Genomic DNA, 18,676 nt, shown 5'->3' with positions numbered 1-18,676 from the left:
CATTAAATCATTTGCTGAACTGAAAAGTACAATCTATTTAAAGTACCGATATTAAACAATTAGTTTTTTATTTAATTATGCAAACATTTTTTCCCCCTCCTGCCATCTAACTTCTCGGTTCTTTTTTTTTTTTTTTTTTTTGAGGAGCAGCAAGAAACTTATTGGTGTATTACCACCACTACCTTTTGAAGTTTGAAGTGTACTTTACCCTTTGAGTTGCACTTCAGCTCAACCAAGGAGCAAAGTCCAGCAGAACAGTGGTATCGGTTTGGAGTGTTGGCATGAGTACCAGTACCGGATGCTGGTAACGGACTGATGCCGGTATTGGGACACCACAACCGATAACGGCAGCTTCTCCTCTCATACAACTCGCACTTTGAAATTGTGCTGAATTAGTTTTAGAAGTTTGGACAATACACTTCAAGGGTTTTATTTTTATACATTCTGGACCAAGGCAAAGCTCTGGAAATGTCTGATAAATTTAGTTGAGCTCATGTAACCAGACTTGTAGTACGAGGGAGAATCCTTAATGGTCACAATCTCAATAATGAAATTTCCACAACTTTCAAAACATTTTTCACCCACTCTTTAATTGCAAAGCCAACAAGTACAAAACACAGTGGAACTTTAGCAAATCAGAAAAAGGAAATAAGGTGCAAAAACTGTTGAACTCTGTTTAATTATTTTGCTTTAAAACTGTGGCTGAGTAAACTTTTTGGATGTAATAAATTTACAAGGAGAGTGAAAGAGAGAAAGAGAGAAGCTTATACTACACGGAAAGCCCTAAGTTGATCCATTGTGTGGAAACCATGGTATAATCCAACTTTCCCCAATGTGGGTAGATGTGGCCTTAATAATCCAATTAAAACCCATTGAGCTTGTTCTTGACAGAACCTATGAAAAAATTTGTATCCAACAAACATAACAAACCCAGCATAAAGCAGCAGTCTTGAGAATAACTTGAAATTTTTAAGCTTCAACCCTTGGCTAGTGGGTTGCAGTTACTCTGTCTGTTTTAGATTCTGAAAACCTTGGTGGTCAGTTCTTCACCAGCTCACCTCCTGATATGAACATGAAGACTGTCCCCAAGACACAACGCTGACTGTTTCCAAAGAGAGCTCTTACATGCCCTCTAAGACTAACATGATTCTTCTGGGATCTTAACTCATTCTTTGTCCTTATTAGGACATGTTTCCTGTGTGTCTTCATGAGCATCTCTGAACCTGGGTTGTGTGTCTGATGTCTGGAAGCATAACCAGCTTCCCCATTACACCCTGTGTGGAGTCCCTCTTTTGTAGTTCTGTAACCTTTTGTCTATTTGCCCATCTTTGGACCACACTAGAGCTAGTCTGCACATCTTTGCAAGATCTTATGACCTTCCCATTACTTCCAGGTGCATGGTCCCTGCCATCAAATGAACTTCCTCTTTTGTACTTAGGTCATAGCTTATCATGACCCCACCTCTCCTGTCCTCATGTCTTTCTGTCCCAGTAAACGTATCCTTTTCACTCATGCCACATCTGAGTCATCTCCTGACCCTTATTACAGATTACTATATTTTGTACATATTTAATCACATTAATTAAATCAGAGATTTACTTTTTTGCCTCACATTATTTTCCAATTATTGATATCATTGTTCAACATTATTCACTATTGATATTTGTAACATTCAATTCCAAAGTTATAAAAATCATTTATTAACTGCTTACAATTTCAAATGGTCAATTATAGGAGAGACTAAGATAAGGTCAGAGTCATAGCTTTGGGGTAGGTTGAGCCAATTGACCAAAATACACTTAATGCATGTATTTTAGCTGCTGTCTACGTGTCTTCAATATATTAAATCAAGATTCTGCATTTTCATGATTACAGAGTGGACATCATGCCTCATGTATATAAGCACAAAACAAGTAGGGGAGCCACCAGTGATCTTAGTGAGGGGACGTCTATTGGAGCAATGCATACAAAAATAGTCAGAACGACATTGAAGAGATAGATTGACAAAAAAGAAAATGCATTTCTGAAAAGAATGGAGTAGCAGAGGCTAAAATGATTTTCTTAGATGCCACAGAGTCTCAACTTTGCAAACATATTTAAAAAGGAACTCTAATTATAATTATGAAATAATGTTCACTTGCCAAAGCCACTAAAACATTATGTTGGGGGTGGAAGGGCTGGGGAGATAGCTCAACTTTATCCCTGCTCTGTGTTTAAAATACACAGGGCATGCTGAGCCAAGAGATAACTGTTATTGAAGATGCTATTTTATGAAAAAAGCTATGTTTATACTCATTCTGATTGCTTAAAGAGAAGCACAACATCCCAAAATACATGCAGATATACATTTTGGCAATTAAACTAAGATTGCCTTTCTGTAGTGATTAAAAATTAAAAATGACTCATCTTACCACAGTCTCCCTTACAGCCCATGCAGCTTAGATCAACTTACCAAAATTACAAGTTTTCCATGATTACATGATTAGACACAGAACGAAAAATATTAAATCCAGGTCTATAAGATGAAAAAGCATAGCATAACCTCATTGCTTGAACTGAAGCCATATCCCTTTAGTTTTAAATGTTTCTTTGCATTGTCAATGTTAGAGTTTGACTTCTAAAACCTTGTCATAGACTGGTTCTGAAAACTATCCTTTTTCTTAAAGGGCATGGAGACAACTGTTCCTTTTCAATTTAACAGAGTCTATGTTTCACTGCTGCAAATAAATTGGAGCAAAGTCCAAATATGCTGGTTTTTACTTCTTTCAACTTCACCGCTCCCTTGTTAAGCTTGAATCTTCAGCATAGAATAAATCAGAAGTTTCTAGATTATTTACTTCATGCTAACAAAAATCATAAAACCCCAAAGTTATAGCAAAAGCATCTAATTGTCAAATCTGGCCTTATTCGTCACACTTGTCCCCAATCTGTGATAGCATCATCCTAATGTCAAGTCTCTCTGAATCCTCATGATACACTAATCACCTGTAAGAAAGGGAGAATCTTAATAACTCTTAAAATGATTGCTTTCTCTCCTATACTTCGGAAGAGAAGCACTAAAACATGATAGGAAAGTTTTTTTCTTAAAATACACACACACACGTATATATTTTCTCAAATAAGCTGTCCTCTGCCTTTAACAGTTCAGAAATGCCAACTTTCTCAATGCCCCATTGCTATGGAGACTCACAGATCTGAGGCACCTGAAGTTTCCCTTTTGTGATTTTACAATTTCCTGTTAATTTTTAATCAAGGTTTATATGCAACATAACAGATGAGTGCCTCCTCAATTGCACTGAAATATTATCCTACTGTTAATTCTTTTAATGAAGGGGGAAATCTGACAGATCACAGTTAATTCGACACTCTTTCAACTCAAACTGCTGCAGCTTCATCATCAGGAAACAGTTCAGCTTCTCTCCCTTAACAAAGATGGTTCCCACCTGCAGAGAAAAGGAGCAACAGAGGAAATCAATGAGTGTTTCCAGCCTCTCTCTATCAGCAGTCGTTTAATGTTGAAGCATAACCAGTAGAGAGAACAGCAAGGACTTCTTTCCTGCTCAGAGAGCAGCTTTGGAGCAGAGCCAGTTTCCTTTTCGCTCAGATCTTAACATGCCCAAGTGAACACACTGAGCTTCAAGCTCATATGCCTGCACACACATTTTGTCTTAAGTGTGCTCCCTCTGCAGATTTCACTCAGGTTCATAAATATGGAGGCAGTCTCTGAACACAACTGGATGAAACTAAGATCTGGTGAGACGAGATCTGATGGTACCACAGTTTGATGAATGAGCACCACTGTCACTATACATGTTGGAAGGTTGATTATTTCCAAGAAACATGAACACAAAAACTGTTATTTTCACATCAACACAAACACAGGCACACAACAAGCTACAAACATAAGATTGGCTGATTGTTGTATATTGTTATGTCCACTCAAGAAGTCTTTCACCATTCTCCTCTCACTGAGAAGCAGCAGCTCTGCTAGAAACACTGGATTTTTGATCTGATACTAGCAGGGTTTAGTTCATCACTGCTGAGAGCTGAACTCACTCCAGCCATCTACTGACCTCAGAACCTTTACAAGACCCTTCAGCTGCTGAACATCTGACTTCTTCAGGTTGTTGTAGCTCAGGTCCAGTTCTGTCAGATGGGAGGGGTTGGACTTGAGGGCCGAGACCAGAGAAGCACAGCTGATCTCTGACAAACTGCAGCCGTTCAGTCTGAATGAATGATAAAAAGCGAGATGAAGCCATCGGGATACAGGTTAAAAAAAGTCCAACAGAACCAGTTCACGAACTGATCTTAATGACATGCTGCTCCTTCAGTATAAACCAGCTGACTTCAGCTCTTAAACTCTGTCAGCTCCACCAGCCACTCCATCATCAGTAGAAGCTTTGCTTCTGTAGTCAAATTATTCAAGTTTTACTTAAAACAACCAAGTCAAAGGGAATTTTGGAGGAAATATGAACAAATGTAGATTAATATGAACAAATTCAACTATTTCCACAGCCATAAAAACATGACATTATGGAGAACATTTCATGTAAAACTGACTTTAAGAGCTGAAACACACAGAAATAGAACCTAGTGGAAAATGTACTGGAGGATTTTAGTCAGTAAAATCATTCAGATTCTTATAAGCGTTGACGCGTCAATCAGGGATGTCATACCAGTGATCAGATATATTACAGAAACTGAAAATCAGATTCTGAAATTGATCAAATTACCTTTGACCTGCTTCACATGGGGGAAATTTATATACACTGGGGGTATGACTGCTGTCCTGTTCTGACCTTAACTCAGTTACACAAAGGGACTAAATTAAACACTAACTCTAAGTCCAAAAACAAATTTGCAAAAAAAAAAAAAAAATTTATTAAAATAGAAGATATGAGCTTTGTTTCTCACCTGAATTATATAAAATTATTCATAGAAATATGAACTGAACTACACTTGTACCTCAATATCTGTATTTTGCAGAGAGGAGTCTGTAGAAAACCACATAATTCCTTCACTCCAGCATCTTTCAGGTCTTTGTTCTCACTCAGGTCCAGTTCTGTCAGGTGGGAGGGGTTGGACTTCAGAGCTGAGACCAGAGAAGCACAGCCGATCTCTGACAACCTGCACTCCTTCAATCTGAATCAAGAAAAAAAAACCAAAAAAAAAACATGAGCTGTAGACATCAGGATGCAGGTTAAAACTGATGCCCGAACAAATAAATAATAAGAAAAAGTAGGAAATAGATTTCAGTGAATGTAAAAGTCACCGAAACATGTTTTGTGTTAAATACTTATGAGATCATTATATTATGGGGGACTTTAACATTCATTTTGACACTGAGGGTGATGGCCTAAAAGTTGACTAAAATGCTAACCTTAGACTCAATTGATTTTACTCAAAGAATTGACAGTTCTACCAACTCTAATGATCATATGTTAGACTTTGAGGTAATATATGCAATTGGGTGTAAAGAAATAATCACTTCCCATAACCCTGTGCTGTCTGATCAGTTTTTGATAACCCGAGTTTGTTTTAACTAAGTATTCCATACCTGAGACTAAATTTTATTCTTTATCAAACAATGCTGTTAAAACCTATAAAGAAACTGTTTTATGGGCCGTGCTGTGGTGGCACAGGGGGTTAGCACGCCCCACGTTTGGAGGCCTCAGTCCTCGACGCGAATGTTGCGGGTTCGACTCCCGGTCCCGGTGACCTTTGCCGGATGTCTCCTCGCCCTCTTTACTGTCTGCCTACTGTCACAAAAAATAAGAGCCACTAGTGCCGCAAAAACTCTTTGGAGAAAAAAAAAAGAATCTGTTTTATGTTTAATTTCCTCTCAATCTCAGAAACACAGATGGAGGGAGCAATTTAATTTGTTCATATTGGGTGTGACACACAATTTAGTCCCCTCAGAAATTAAGTTATCCATAGGATGTGTTCCCTGGTTTAATTTGGAGCAGCAGGATAATAAAAATCTGAGAGAAAATGGTGCTCTACATATCTGGAAGAGTCCTACTTAAAATAGTCTACTACTGTATAAAAAGATCCTTCACCAGGCTAGAACATTATATTTTTGAGGAGATTTCCCTTCACTGTCGGACCCTTCCTCCCCAGAGACGTTAGTCATCATTGCTTCCTGAACAATATTGCTCTAAAGGTTTGCAGTCCGTCAGTTGAACCAGACTCCTCTTCTTTACCACTCAATCTAGCTTCTTCCTCAAAAACTCAGCTGCCCAAATCTTCCCTGAAACTTCTCACATTTTTCTCTGCTTCTGTGTACTTAGTCTTAATCATTTACATTTTGACTTACCCCCATTGTGTCACAAGAAGGTTTGACCTAATTTTTACAGACCAGAACTGTGACACTGCAGTGCCATGGAATTTATAGTGGTCTGTGAGAAATATTTATTATAAGTTTTTGTGTACACTACAGAAACACAGTAGTTCATCTTTTTTAAATAATGCAGGGGGTTTTGTGGTGTCAGTGACATCAATTAATCAAAGGAAGTTTTAACAAACAAATTAACTTTAACTGAACCAAACCAGAAAAGAAACAAACCAGGCTTTACCATGAATCAGTAGATTATATCCATATATCTGCAGTGTAGTGACAGCTAAACTTTGACATCAGAAATATCAGCTCTATTTTGAAATTTTTTTCCTTACGTCAGTTTTTGTATTTTGCAGAGAGGAGTCTGTAGAAAACCACATAGCTCCTTCACTCCAGCATCTTTTAGGTCGTAGTTCTTGCTCAGCTCCAGTTCTGTTGGAGGGGAGGGTTTGGACTTCAGAGCTGAGGCCAGAGAAGCACAGCTGATCTCTGACAACTGGCACCACTTCAATCTAAGTAAAGAATAAATTTTGTGAGCTGACGCCAACAGGATCAAGGTTAAAATTTAAATATGAACACTTCAAAAAATATAGGAAATTAATTTCACCTAATGTAAAAGTATATATATATATATATATATATATATACAGTACAGACCAATAGTTTGGACACACCTTTTAATTCAATGAGTTTCCTTTATTTTCATGACTATTGACATTGTAGATTCACACTGAAGGCATCAAAACTATGAATAACACATGTGGAAATATGCACTAAACAAAAAAGTGTAAAATAACTGAAAATAGCCCTTATATTCTAGTTTCTTCAAAGTAGCAACCTTTTGCTGTGATTACTGCTTTGCACACACTCTGCATTTTCTTGATGAGCTTCAACAGGTAGTCACCTGAAATGGTTTCACTTCATAGGTGTGCCCTGTCAGGTTAATAAGTGGGATTTATTGCCTTATAAATAGTCATGAAAATAAAGAAAACCCATTGAATTAGAATTAGAAAGGTGTGTCCAAACTTTTGGTCTGTACTGTATATATATATATATATATATATATATATATATATATATATATATATATATATATATATATATATGTTCTCTTCTGTTGGGCTCTTACCCACTCCAAGGGAACAACAGCTTTAAAACAAAGACGAAGTGGAGGAATGTGGTGATGCAGTCAGGTTTGTTTTCATTTCTGATACCGTCGTTTTCTTAATCAGTATTTCATTACAATATATTGTTTATGAATTCATCATATAATAATAATTTCTACCCTAACAAAGTGTGAATAAGTAAAATATAAAGTTAAATATTTTAAATACTGAATTAATATATGAAGAGATATGAATTAAAATAAGTATTAAAGTTTCAGTGAATGAGTTTATTGAATAAATAGATGAAACAAACCTCAGAATCGTCACTTTAGTGATTGAATCCTCCAGGATCTCACACAGATGCTTCATTCCAGAGTCTTTCAGTTCAGTGAACCTACTTATTTCCAGATCAGTCAGATGGGAGGGGGTGGACTTCAGAGCTGAGGCCACAACTTCACATTCAGTCTCTGAGAGATCAGAGCCACCAAGTCTGTGATTAGAGAAGAAAGTCAGTTCTGATTAAATCAGACAATCTAGATTATAAACAGTCTAAAATGTGATCTAAATCACATCATCCGAAAATCATTTTACTGAGATTGCCACAACAAAATCTCTGCTGTTCATGATTAAATCCTTGGAAGACAGCATTCAGAGAACCCTAGCCTCAACACCGCTTTCCAGCTCACAGCTGATCTCCTGTCCAGATATACAGTAGATACCCCCTCAGGACCACCCCATCTTTGCCATCAGTAAGATCTGCCTCCTTTCCACCTGCATATTGCTCTCATATCCAGTATACTTATCAGTTACTCACCTTTTCCCCACCAGTGCAAATCTCTGACCGGTCCTCAGCTCCTGCCATCAGTTCTCCTGTCATTCCTGCTGCTACAAAATAAACTTCATACTTACCCTTAACTGTGTCTGTATTTCTAATTGTCATCTGCACCAGACTCGGGCATAACAAACAAGACAGTCGTGCATTTTTCTCAAAACGTTTCACTCCACCTTAACGCAACTATAACATTGGTGACCAATAGCTTCAAGACAATAAATTAGCGTTGGCGACACTGGCTCGAAGGCACAGAACAAACCATCCTTGTTTGGACAGACCACAAAAACCGAGTCTATCTACAGTCTGCTAAACACCTAAACTCTAGACAGTCCCACTGGACATTGTTTTTTTCTCACTATCACAATTGCCCTGGTTCCAAAAATTCCAAACTAGACACCCTCTCAAAACAACATCCTTCTTATAACTTTGATGACTCCTCCGAACCTATCCTTCTACCCTCCTGTTATGGTGGGTGAACAGCTCAAGTAGAAGAACAAGACCCTGGAGGAGGTCCTTCAAAGTGAACCTTCGTCCCTGCTTCTGTGCAGTCACAGGTGATCCATTAGGGTCACGGATCAAGGTTTTCTTGCCATTCAGGGGTCAGTCATACTATTGGACTTCTTTGTCGTTATTTCTGGTGGCCATTCCTTAATAAAGGTGTACAAGAATACATTACAACTTGCAACATTTGTGCTAGCAGTAAATCATTGTACAGTTCTCCTGCTGGTCTGCTTCAGCTTCTAGTAGTTACCTCACGCCCATGGTCACACATGGTCCTAGATTTTGTCACTGGTCTTCCCACCTCCCATAACAAATCAGTCATTCTCACAATCATTGACAGGTTTTCAAAGCCATGCCACCTTGTTACACTGTCTAAGCTTCCTTCTGCCTCCGAGACAGCCACTTCTTTTTCAATATGTTTTCCACTTGCATTGCATCCCATCAGAGATTGCATCTGATCTCAGTTTCTCTCTCAAGTGTGGAAAGATTTTTGTTCTGCCCTTGGGGCCAAGCCCTGTCTGTCCTCTGGCTTCCACCCCCAAATCAATGGGCAATGCGAAAGAATGAATGAAGAGCTAGAAAATGCCCTGCGTTGTGTTTTTGCATCTAATCCTGGTTCTTGGGGCACCCACTTACCTGGGGAGGAATATACGCACAACTCTCACACATCTCAGGATCTGCAGGTCTTTCTCCTTTCGAAGCCTCTGGTGGCTACCAGCCTCCCTTGTTGCCATCCTCCTTTCCAGAACCAGTCACCCATTCAGTCAGAACTCACCTCAGGAATTGCCAGAGTGTGTGGAGTCAAACCAAGCCTGCCCTACAACATACCTCTCTTCAGAACAAGAACATTGCAGATAGACAGTGTGTGCCAGCCCCCTCTTATGCCCTGGTCAAGAGGTTTGGGCTAAAGAAAGTGCTGAAGACAGAAGATAGTGAAAGGAGACAGAGCGACTGGCCAATGAGCATTTTTCATGTGAAAACAATGAAAGTTATTCAATTAATTAAGAGGATGGAATGTCTAAAGAGTTAAAGAAAATGGTTCAAACTCTGGAATCAGAGGCTTCGGATCTTTGGGAGAACTTGACAGAAAGTAGGACTCCTCCAGAAATAACTTTTTCTGAAGCCAAACAGATCACCAAACTTTTTACTCTCATTTACAAACTCAGAGGAAATTAGTGGGAAGAGGAAAAAATTGTTAACAAGGTTATCTGTGTGAAATCAATTATTTTCCATGAACTTATTTTCAACTGCAATGAAGTACTTATTTTAATTGTCCAAGATTCTATGAAACCAAATAAAAAAATAAAAAAACTTTTTTATTAAAACGGTCAAATATCCTAAAAGACAAATTATGGACTAATGGTCCAATGAGCATAAAGGTATTTAACTTTTAAATTGTGCCTGTGGCTGATTGGATCTGTCATATCCGATATAGATTTTCTAGTTCTCAATGTCTTCTATTCATTGCAATTGAATATGAAAACAGATAAAATGTGGGACACTTTTAAATGAGCAAAATCTCTAAATACCAAAAGCTGTCATGAGTGAGCTGAACATTTACATTTTTCAATTGGTATCTCAGATACCGACAATGAGAAAATGCCAGATTTAAGTAGAAGACCTTAAGGCATTGTATAGAAGATGAAAAAATAGGATGGGGAAAAAGTCTTAAATGTACATTTTCCTTAGACAGAAATGCTTTAAACTACTTTGAATAATTCACTGGGCTTACCAAACGTTTTAACAACTAGAACCAATTGGAATGCTTGTGTGATTAAAAAAAAATTTTCTTAAGTGTTCCAAGATGACATTTGTTTTGAACTTGCACTAAGTAATTAAATTGAATTGAATCGAATGGTTGAAATAGACCAAAGTATTAAGGAAGTAGCTAAAGGCCAAGAAGCATCCAGAAGCAACTTGAAGAATTAAGAATAAACAGGAGTACAATAGTGCTGAATGAAAACTCCTTGACTCACCGAGCCTTTTTGCAGTTCTTCACAGCTGGAACCAGTCTCAGTTTCCCCCCCTCTGATGTGTTGTACTTCTCCAGGTCCAACTCATCAACAACATCCGCTGACATCTGCATCTTGTATGCCAGAGCTGAGCACTGGCTCTCTGAGAGCTTCTTCCCTGATTCCAAAAGCTGTTGGATCTCCTGAAAAAGTGACAGGTCATTCATCTCTGTCAGACACCGGAAGATGTTGATGCTTCTCTCTGGAGAGATATCATCAGTGTTCATCTGCTTCAGATTTTTGATGATTCTCTGAATGATTTCAGGGCTGTTCTCTGTCTTCCTCAGCAGGTCTCCTAAGAGTCTCTCGTTTGATTCTACAGAGAGGCCATGAAGAAAGCGAACAAACGTGTCTAGTTGGCCGTTTTTGCTCCTGAGGGATTTCTCCATGACTTTCTTCAGGAACTCATCCAAAGATGAGTAATTATGGTTTTCTCTTAGGAAGCTCTCTATCACCTCTGTATTCCTAATGGCGAAACAGTGAACCATGTAGACTGCAGCCAGAAACTCCTGGATGCTGGAATGAACAAAGGAGTAGACTGAAGTTTTGCCCAAACCTCCCTTCTCTTCAATTTTCTCAGTGAACACTCCTGAGAACAACAAGGCATCTTTGATGTCAATGTCACACTCTTTGAGGTCTGATTTATTGAAGATAAATTTCTCTTTCAGCAACTGCTCCAAAGCCAGTCTTCCCAGAGACCCAACCATCTTCCTGATGTACGTATTTTCAGCTCCATCACCGTATTTTTTCTTCTGGGTTTCTTTCTGAATCAACAGAAACTTAATGTACAGCTCACTTAAAGTTTTTGGCAGCTCTGCTCCCTCTCTGAATTTAAGCTCATTCTCCAGAACATCTGCCGTGATCCAGCAGACAACTGGGATGTGACACATGCTGTTCAGATTTCGCGATGTCTTCATGTGGGAGATGATCCTGCTGGCCTGCTGCACATCTTTGAATCTCTTCCTGAAGTACTCCTCCTTCTGTGTGTCAGTGAATCCTCTAACCTCTGTCACCATGTCAATGAACTCATCTGGGATCTGATTGGCTGCTGCAGGTTGTGTGGTTATCCAGATGAGAGCAGAGGGAAGTAGTTTCCCCCTGATGAGGTTTGTCAGCAGAACATCCACTGAAGTGGACTCTGTAACATCAGTCAGGATTTGTGTGTACCGGAAGTCCAGAGGAAGGCGATTCTCATCCAAACCATCAAAGATGAACAAAACCTTCAAGTGTTCAAAGCTGCACATTTCTTTGCTTTTAGAAAAGAAGAGATTGATAAGTTCCACCAAGCTTAATGTTTTCTCTTTCAAGGCATTCAGCTCTCTGAAAGTGAATGGAAATATGAAGTGAATATCCTGGTTGGTTTTGTCTTCAGCCCATTCTAGAATAAACTTCTGTGTTAAGACTGTTTTCCCAATTCCAGCTACACCCGTTGTCATCACTGTTCTGATTGGTTCCTCTCTTCCAGGAGGGAGTTTGAACATTTCTTCTTGTCTGATTGTTGATCCATGTTTCCTGGATGATGTTTGAATCTTTCTGACTCCATTTTCATCATTGACCTCTCCAATCAATCCCTCTGTGATGTACAGTTCTGTGGAGATCTGATTCTGAAAGGTTTGATTTCGAGTTTCAACAACGTCTTCACGGAGATATAGGAACATCTTCTTTAGAGACTCTTTAAGGTCACTTTGACACCGACCAACAATTTCTGAATGAAGAGACAAACAGAAAACAGGATACACTTAAAAAAAAAAAAAAGAATACAAACTATTACTGATCCTGTCAGAGGTGTGTCTGTATACAAGGTCACATGGACAGATTAAAATGCAAAATATATTCACAGTAAAATAATTATTATGGTTCCAAGCCTGTGGAAGGGAGCAGATGGCCAAGTCAAGGCATGGCAGTTCTCCTGCTCCTGTGGAGTGATTTGTTGTTCTTTTTATTCTGCTAACACATACTGGCCAGAAAAAGCAGAAAATGCTGGAGTAAAGCTAGTGAGGCTCTGGTTGAAAAACCTTACTGCTGCTTAGAGAAAAATCTTCATATTTCCCAATACTTTGTGGACACTATAACAAAGGACAATACATTTTGGGTAATAACTCCTAAACCTCAAGTCCTACACTGAAAATCTTAATGGGACCTTAAACCTTAGATGATTCTGCAACAGTTTTGCTTTGACTATGCCCACTACTGCCTAGATTTATTTTTTGCTGTAACATAGTTTTGATTATGTCATCAGGAACACATTGATCCCTCATTATAAGGTGGATCAACTTGAAACTTGGTACATAATATCTGTGGACCAAGCTGCTGAAGCAATATGGAAAGAATTTAAAGATATTTGAAAATTGTGCAAGCTACGCAATACCAAAAATTTCAGTAATCAATCAATCAATCAAATTTTATTTGTATAGCACATTTCAGCAGCAAGGCATTTCAAAGTGTTTTACATCATTACCAACACAGAAACACAAAGCAATATAGAATCAATAATCAAAACACAGCATTAAGTCAAGTTCCATCAATAAATTTGTAATTGATTACATTTCAAATACAATCCTAAACAGGTGGGTTTTTAGTTGAGATTTAAAAGAAGTCAGTGTTTCAGCTGTTTACAGTTTTTTGGACATTTGTTCCAGATTTGTGGTGCATAGATGCTGAAAGCTGCTTCTCCTCATTCGGTTCTGGTTCTGGGGATGCAGAGCAGAACCAGAACCAGAACCTGAGAGGTCTGGAAGGTTGATACAACAACAGCAGATCTTTAATGTATTGTGGTGCTAAGCCGTTCAGTGATTTATAAACTAACAACAGTATTTTAAAGTCTATTCTTTGAGCTACAAGGAGCCAGTGGAGGGACTTTAAAACTGGTGTTATGTGCTCTATCTTCCTGGTTTTAGTGAGAACGCGAGCAGCAGCATTCTGGATCAGCTGCAGCTGTTTGATTGATTTGCTAGGCAGACCTGTAAAGACTGTTGCAGTAATCAATGTGACTATAGATAAATGCATAGATGAGTTTCTCTAGATTAGCCCCACATAGAACCATTGTAGCCACTGCTAATACAAGACTAAAGCAAAACAAAGTCCAAAAAGAACCTACTGTGAAAGGAATAAGCGAATGAAAGACAACTGGTCATTTGTGCTCATCAAGCTGTTGTAATAAGTGTGAAATTTATTTCACAAGCTCCATTGTAAAAAGCTCCATTGTTCTGGAGCTCCAGAACATATTAGGAAAATATAATAATCATGTTATGAGTGAATGATGTGATAAACATTGCACTGCTTTCTCTGTCTACTTCCTGAGTCCAGGTATTGGTGGATAGAATAAAGACTGACGTATCAGACAGTTACACCTCTGTTCTTCATATCATTTCATCATAACTTTGTTTGTAAGCTGTAGTTTCAGTTTAAATTTGCACCATGTTATGGTTGATACAGAAATAAACTCCCAAGAACTGCAAAAATTCATTAAGTTTCCGGATTATATACATATATAAAGACAACCGAATATGTTTGTCTTCTCTCTATAACAGTTTCCAACAGTTACCGGCAGTTTCAGTTTAAAATATTCTCATCACTTACCCGAGTCCCGTTGGCCTTCCTGCTGCTCTTTTACTTGGGGTTTCTCAGTCTTATCCCTGAAAATACATTATTCATTTATGTTTCAGGTTTTATTTACAAAATCTATCGTCTTTCACTTGTATTCATTCAGAAAGGAAACAATTAATATTGGAGCAAAAATCCAAAATAAATGAAAGAAATGGAAAAAACCCATAAATCACATAATATCCACACACACACAGAAAACTTCTCTAAATGCCAAGAAGACCCCATCCCCACCAGAAAACACACTACTGATGCCAGAAATAGCAACCAAAACATCAGCACAGTTTATTTATACTGCAAATATAAAATACATCTGTAATTATTAAAGCTGAAACATGTAAGTAGGATAACAGACTGTTTCCTCTGTTTTCAGGTACTAAGGTAGAAAACCTATAATTCAAGAAGGGGCCCTGTATGTGGGCAGAAAGATATGAATAGTTTTCTAAGTGACAGTTTAAAAGAACAGGAACATATGGAAAATAAACTGTGACTCAGTGGTTTAGATAAATACAACCAGCTGACTCAGACTGAAAAGGACTTCAGCAGTTAACTGGCTGGCTTAGTGGTCTTTTGTCATAAAGTGGGTGCTTAAGCTCCACCACAGAGGTGTTTGGACCCCTGCTCATTTGTTTGTTTTAGTTTTCAGGTGAGCAGAGTGAACCTTCTCTGGACCTAGCATCTTCATAAGCTACCATCACCGTATCTGTGCTGATGAGTAGCAGCATATATAAAGAGAAAAGGATATGGGAGACACCTCTAGAAAACTGCAGCTTCATCTTGCTGAAGCAGAAATCTAGTTCTGCCACTGCTATGAAATCTTAACCATATACTTTGGATTGTCCTGCTGAAAAATTATCCGTTGCCCAGCAAGTTTGAATATGTAGCAGTTTTTCAGTCCATTGCTACATAGTAATTCATCTTTTCATCTATCCTGACTAGACTGCTAGTACCTGCTGCTGCAAAAGATCTCTATAACATGATATTGGCACAACCATGTTTCACTGTAGGGATGATGGAGTTTCACACTAAGGAGTTCAATGTTTGCCTCATCAGACCAGGATTTAGTTTCTCCTGGTCTCCAGCTGCCTTTTTGCAAACTCCAGAGGGGCTGCCTGAGCCTTTGATTAAGGAGTGGCTTTTGTCTGGCCACTGTACCATACAAGCCTGATTGATGGACTGCTGCATAGATGGTTTTCCTTATTGAAGGTTCTCTTCGTTCCATCAAGGAATGGTGGAGCTGTAACAGAGTGACCATTTGGTTCTTATTCACCTCCCTGACTAACCCCCTTCTCCACCAATAACTCTAATTAGATGCTGGACACGTTTAGAAAGAGTGGCGGTAGTGAGTGAGCCACCACGTTTTGGTGAGTGAGCTGAAATATTTCAGGATTTTTCCCCAGATTTTTGCTACAAGATGATCTTGGACGTCTACAGGCCATTGCTCCACTTGCTTGCTAGGAAAAGGAACTAATTAATTCCTGCGTTGATTCTGTTTTTCAAACTAAACAGAAGTCATGTTTTAAGAACAGGACTGAAAATCTCCTTGTTGAAAGCCATGAATGGTCTTGGGCCTAACCATGTTTCAGAGTTGCTGGTCAGATAGGGACCATGTACACCAGGCATCTTCAAATAAAGGCCTCAATGGCCAGAGACATGCAATTGTTACATGTGTCTCGGAAGCCAATTTAATGCCATATTTATCAAGTGGCAGTTTTTGCTTCAGAGATTCTGGTCCAGTAGTAATGGTAATCTACCCAACTAATTGGATTCATCAGAATTTTTGAATAAAAAGAAATCCCTTCCACAAACATCCTAGTGGGAATTTATCACATGTGAAAGCATGTACAGTATATAATCGAGAAAATAGACTCAAGCACAGAGACTTGTGGTACTTCATCTATAATCCTGGAGCTAAAAGTACTGGTACCTGCGAAACAAGTATGATCTAAACCAGGCTGGTGCTGTTTCTTTGATGTCCCCTACTCCTCATACTTTAAATGCAACTAAATTATTAATTGAACTCCAAACCAATTAGGCTTTAATTCATATGAGGGATTTGGTACCAATGTTGATGAGGCAGCATAGATAAACTTGATCTGAATCTCGACTTTAGAAGAACTTGTAGAACTTACGTTTTATTATCAAAGAGATATTCACCAGACTCTTGACCTAGAAAATGGGAAAACAACAGCAGAAAGTGTTCAGCTTTAACCATAGGATTAATAATAAAAAGAAAAAAAAACAGTGGCCAATAGAAACCTTGTGAACTGACCTCCGATAGAAGATGACTGTAGTTCAGACCACAGTTGTGGATCGATGGTTTGAAGATGATGAATCATCTCCTTGTAGGCATTGGTTTCCTTCTCCATTACAATGTCAACAAAGCAGGTGGCCATGTTTACTCTGGTGTGGTTTTGAAAGATTGCCTCCTTCTCCGATGACTCCAAGATGTTTTCACTCATGAGATTCTCTATGAGTTGTGTCAAAGTTTCTTTTGGTACCTTCCTCACAAAGTCACTAAGCATTGTGTTGAGCTCGTTCTCTGTAGACAGAAATACAAATCACTGCTGTTCATTGATGGAAACTTTGTGATGCAGTAAAGGCCTGATTTTGGAATCTAGCTGTACCTTCATTTGTAGATGATGGAGTAATCTGCTCCTCTACTTCAGGTGTAACTTTGTCTGTTGATAAGAAGAATAAATGTTTAGCAGGTACTTGTTCTGAAGTTTCAGAACAAACTCTTGAAGGAGTTTTTTGCTCCATCAAACAGACCTTTATTATTTTCAATCTTCTTCAGGATCTTCTTCGTGACCTCCCTGGTGTTTGGGTGGTACGTCTCAATCATCAGATCTACTGTGTCCAGTAGGTCTGCACCATCCAGCTTGGATTTTTTGATGGGTTTGAAGCCGTCCTTGGACTCGTCTGGAGTGTGAAGGTACCACTGGAATAACTTCATCTCCTTCTTGTCCAGGTCTTCCAAAATATCCAGAAGCCAAATTTTAAACACCTGCCATTTTAGAAATAGATCCCCTGTTAGGATATCAGTAAATAAAATCTTCAAGCTCATTCATTATGACAGAAGTTAATGACATTCCTATTTGTAGGAAATGCAGGAAAAAGTATAATTACATGTCCTTCATTTGGAATGATCTTCTTGAAAATCTTTTCTGCCACCTCCTTGGTATTTGTGGTGTACTTCTGAAACATCAGATTTACTGTGTCCAATATGTCTGCGTGTTCCAGACGGCTCTTCTTGATAGGTTTGAAGTCAACGTCAGACTCGTGTAAAGTGTAAAGGTACCAGTGGAAGTACTTCAACTCTCTGCTATCCAGATCTTCCAGATGAACCTTCAACCATTGCTTTATATCATTTAAAAATAAATGAGGTTAGTTAGATAAATTTCATCAACAAAACAGCCAAAAGCAATTAGGACTCCAGAGTTGGTGGATTAAGGATCACAGCGTCAGGATTCCAACCAGAACTAAGACTGATGTTTTTTTTAAATCAATGTACAAAACACATTGTTAAGAACAAGTGAAGAAAATATATTTCCAAATAACCTGAGCATAGCTACGAACCTTACAGGAGTCAGTCAAAATTTAGGCTATCTAGTGGCATTAAGCTCATAGGCAAAGATGGTGACTTACAGCATCATTGTTGTCTTCGGGAGATTTCTGCTGCCAGATTTCCTTCATGTCCTTGAAGGGTCTGTGAGTCATAAGATGATATTAAATTTACTGAAGGTTATTGTTTTATGGAAATATCTTCTATTACAGAAGATAGCAAACATCCAGGCCTGGTAGCATGAGTGGGCATTGTGGGGCATTGGGAGGCATTGCGGGGCACTGGGAGGCATTGGGAGGCATTGGGAGGCATTGGGAGGCATTGGGAGGCATTGCGGGGCACTGGGAGGCATTGGGAGGCATTGGGAGGCATTGGGAGGCATTGGGAGGCATTGCGGGGCACTGGGAGGCATTGGGAGGCATTGGGAGGCATTGTGGGGCACTGGGAGGCATTGGGAGGCATTGGGAGGCATTGTGGGGCACTGGGAGGCATTGTGAGGCATTGTGAGGCATTGTGGGGCATTGTGAGGCATTGGGAGGCATTGTGAGGCATTGTGAGGCATTGTGAGGCATTGTGAGGCATTGTGAGGCATTGTGGGGCACTGGGAGGCATTGTCCACCCACAGAGTGAGCTGTGCTCCCCCTGGACTGGAAGGTATTTCTTTCATCTTTACCTCAAAGTGGCCAACTTTCTATCATTCCTATCTTGATTTGATTTAGA

The 18,676-nt window shown here is 39.0% G+C and overlaps 1 protein-coding gene across 1 annotated transcript; it reads right to left on the bottom strand.

The window, feature by feature from the left end:
• Nucleotides 1–569: 569 nt before the first annotated feature.
• LOC116731693 (NLR family CARD domain-containing protein 3-like) lies at nt 570–18,378 on the bottom strand. The gene is made up of 12 exons (XM_032581506.1): nt 18,181–18,378; nt 17,164–17,398; nt 17,019–17,072; nt 16,664–16,933; nt 16,524–16,560; nt 14,368–14,423; nt 10,753–12,493; nt 7,757–7,933; nt 6,673–6,849; nt 4,966–5,142; nt 4,074–4,226; nt 570–3,443 (listed from the first exon to the last, which is right to left on the bottom strand). Exons 1-12 carry the CDS (start codon nt 18,376–18,378, stop codon nt 3,410–3,412), a joined length of 3,309 nt encoding a protein of 1,102 aa, XP_032437397.1. The 3' UTR covers nt 570–3,409.
• Nucleotides 18,379–18,676: the final 298 nt, after the last annotated feature.

This window comes from Xiphophorus hellerii, chromosome 13 (assembly GCF_003331165.1).
Source record: "Xiphophorus hellerii strain 12219 chromosome 13, Xiphophorus_hellerii-4.1, whole genome shotgun sequence".
Lineage (NCBI taxonomy): Eukaryota > Metazoa > Chordata > Actinopteri > Cyprinodontiformes > Poeciliidae > Xiphophorus > Xiphophorus hellerii.
The sequence above is the reverse complement of the archived record's forward strand: the minus strand, read 5'-3'. Positions and strand labels throughout refer to the sequence as shown.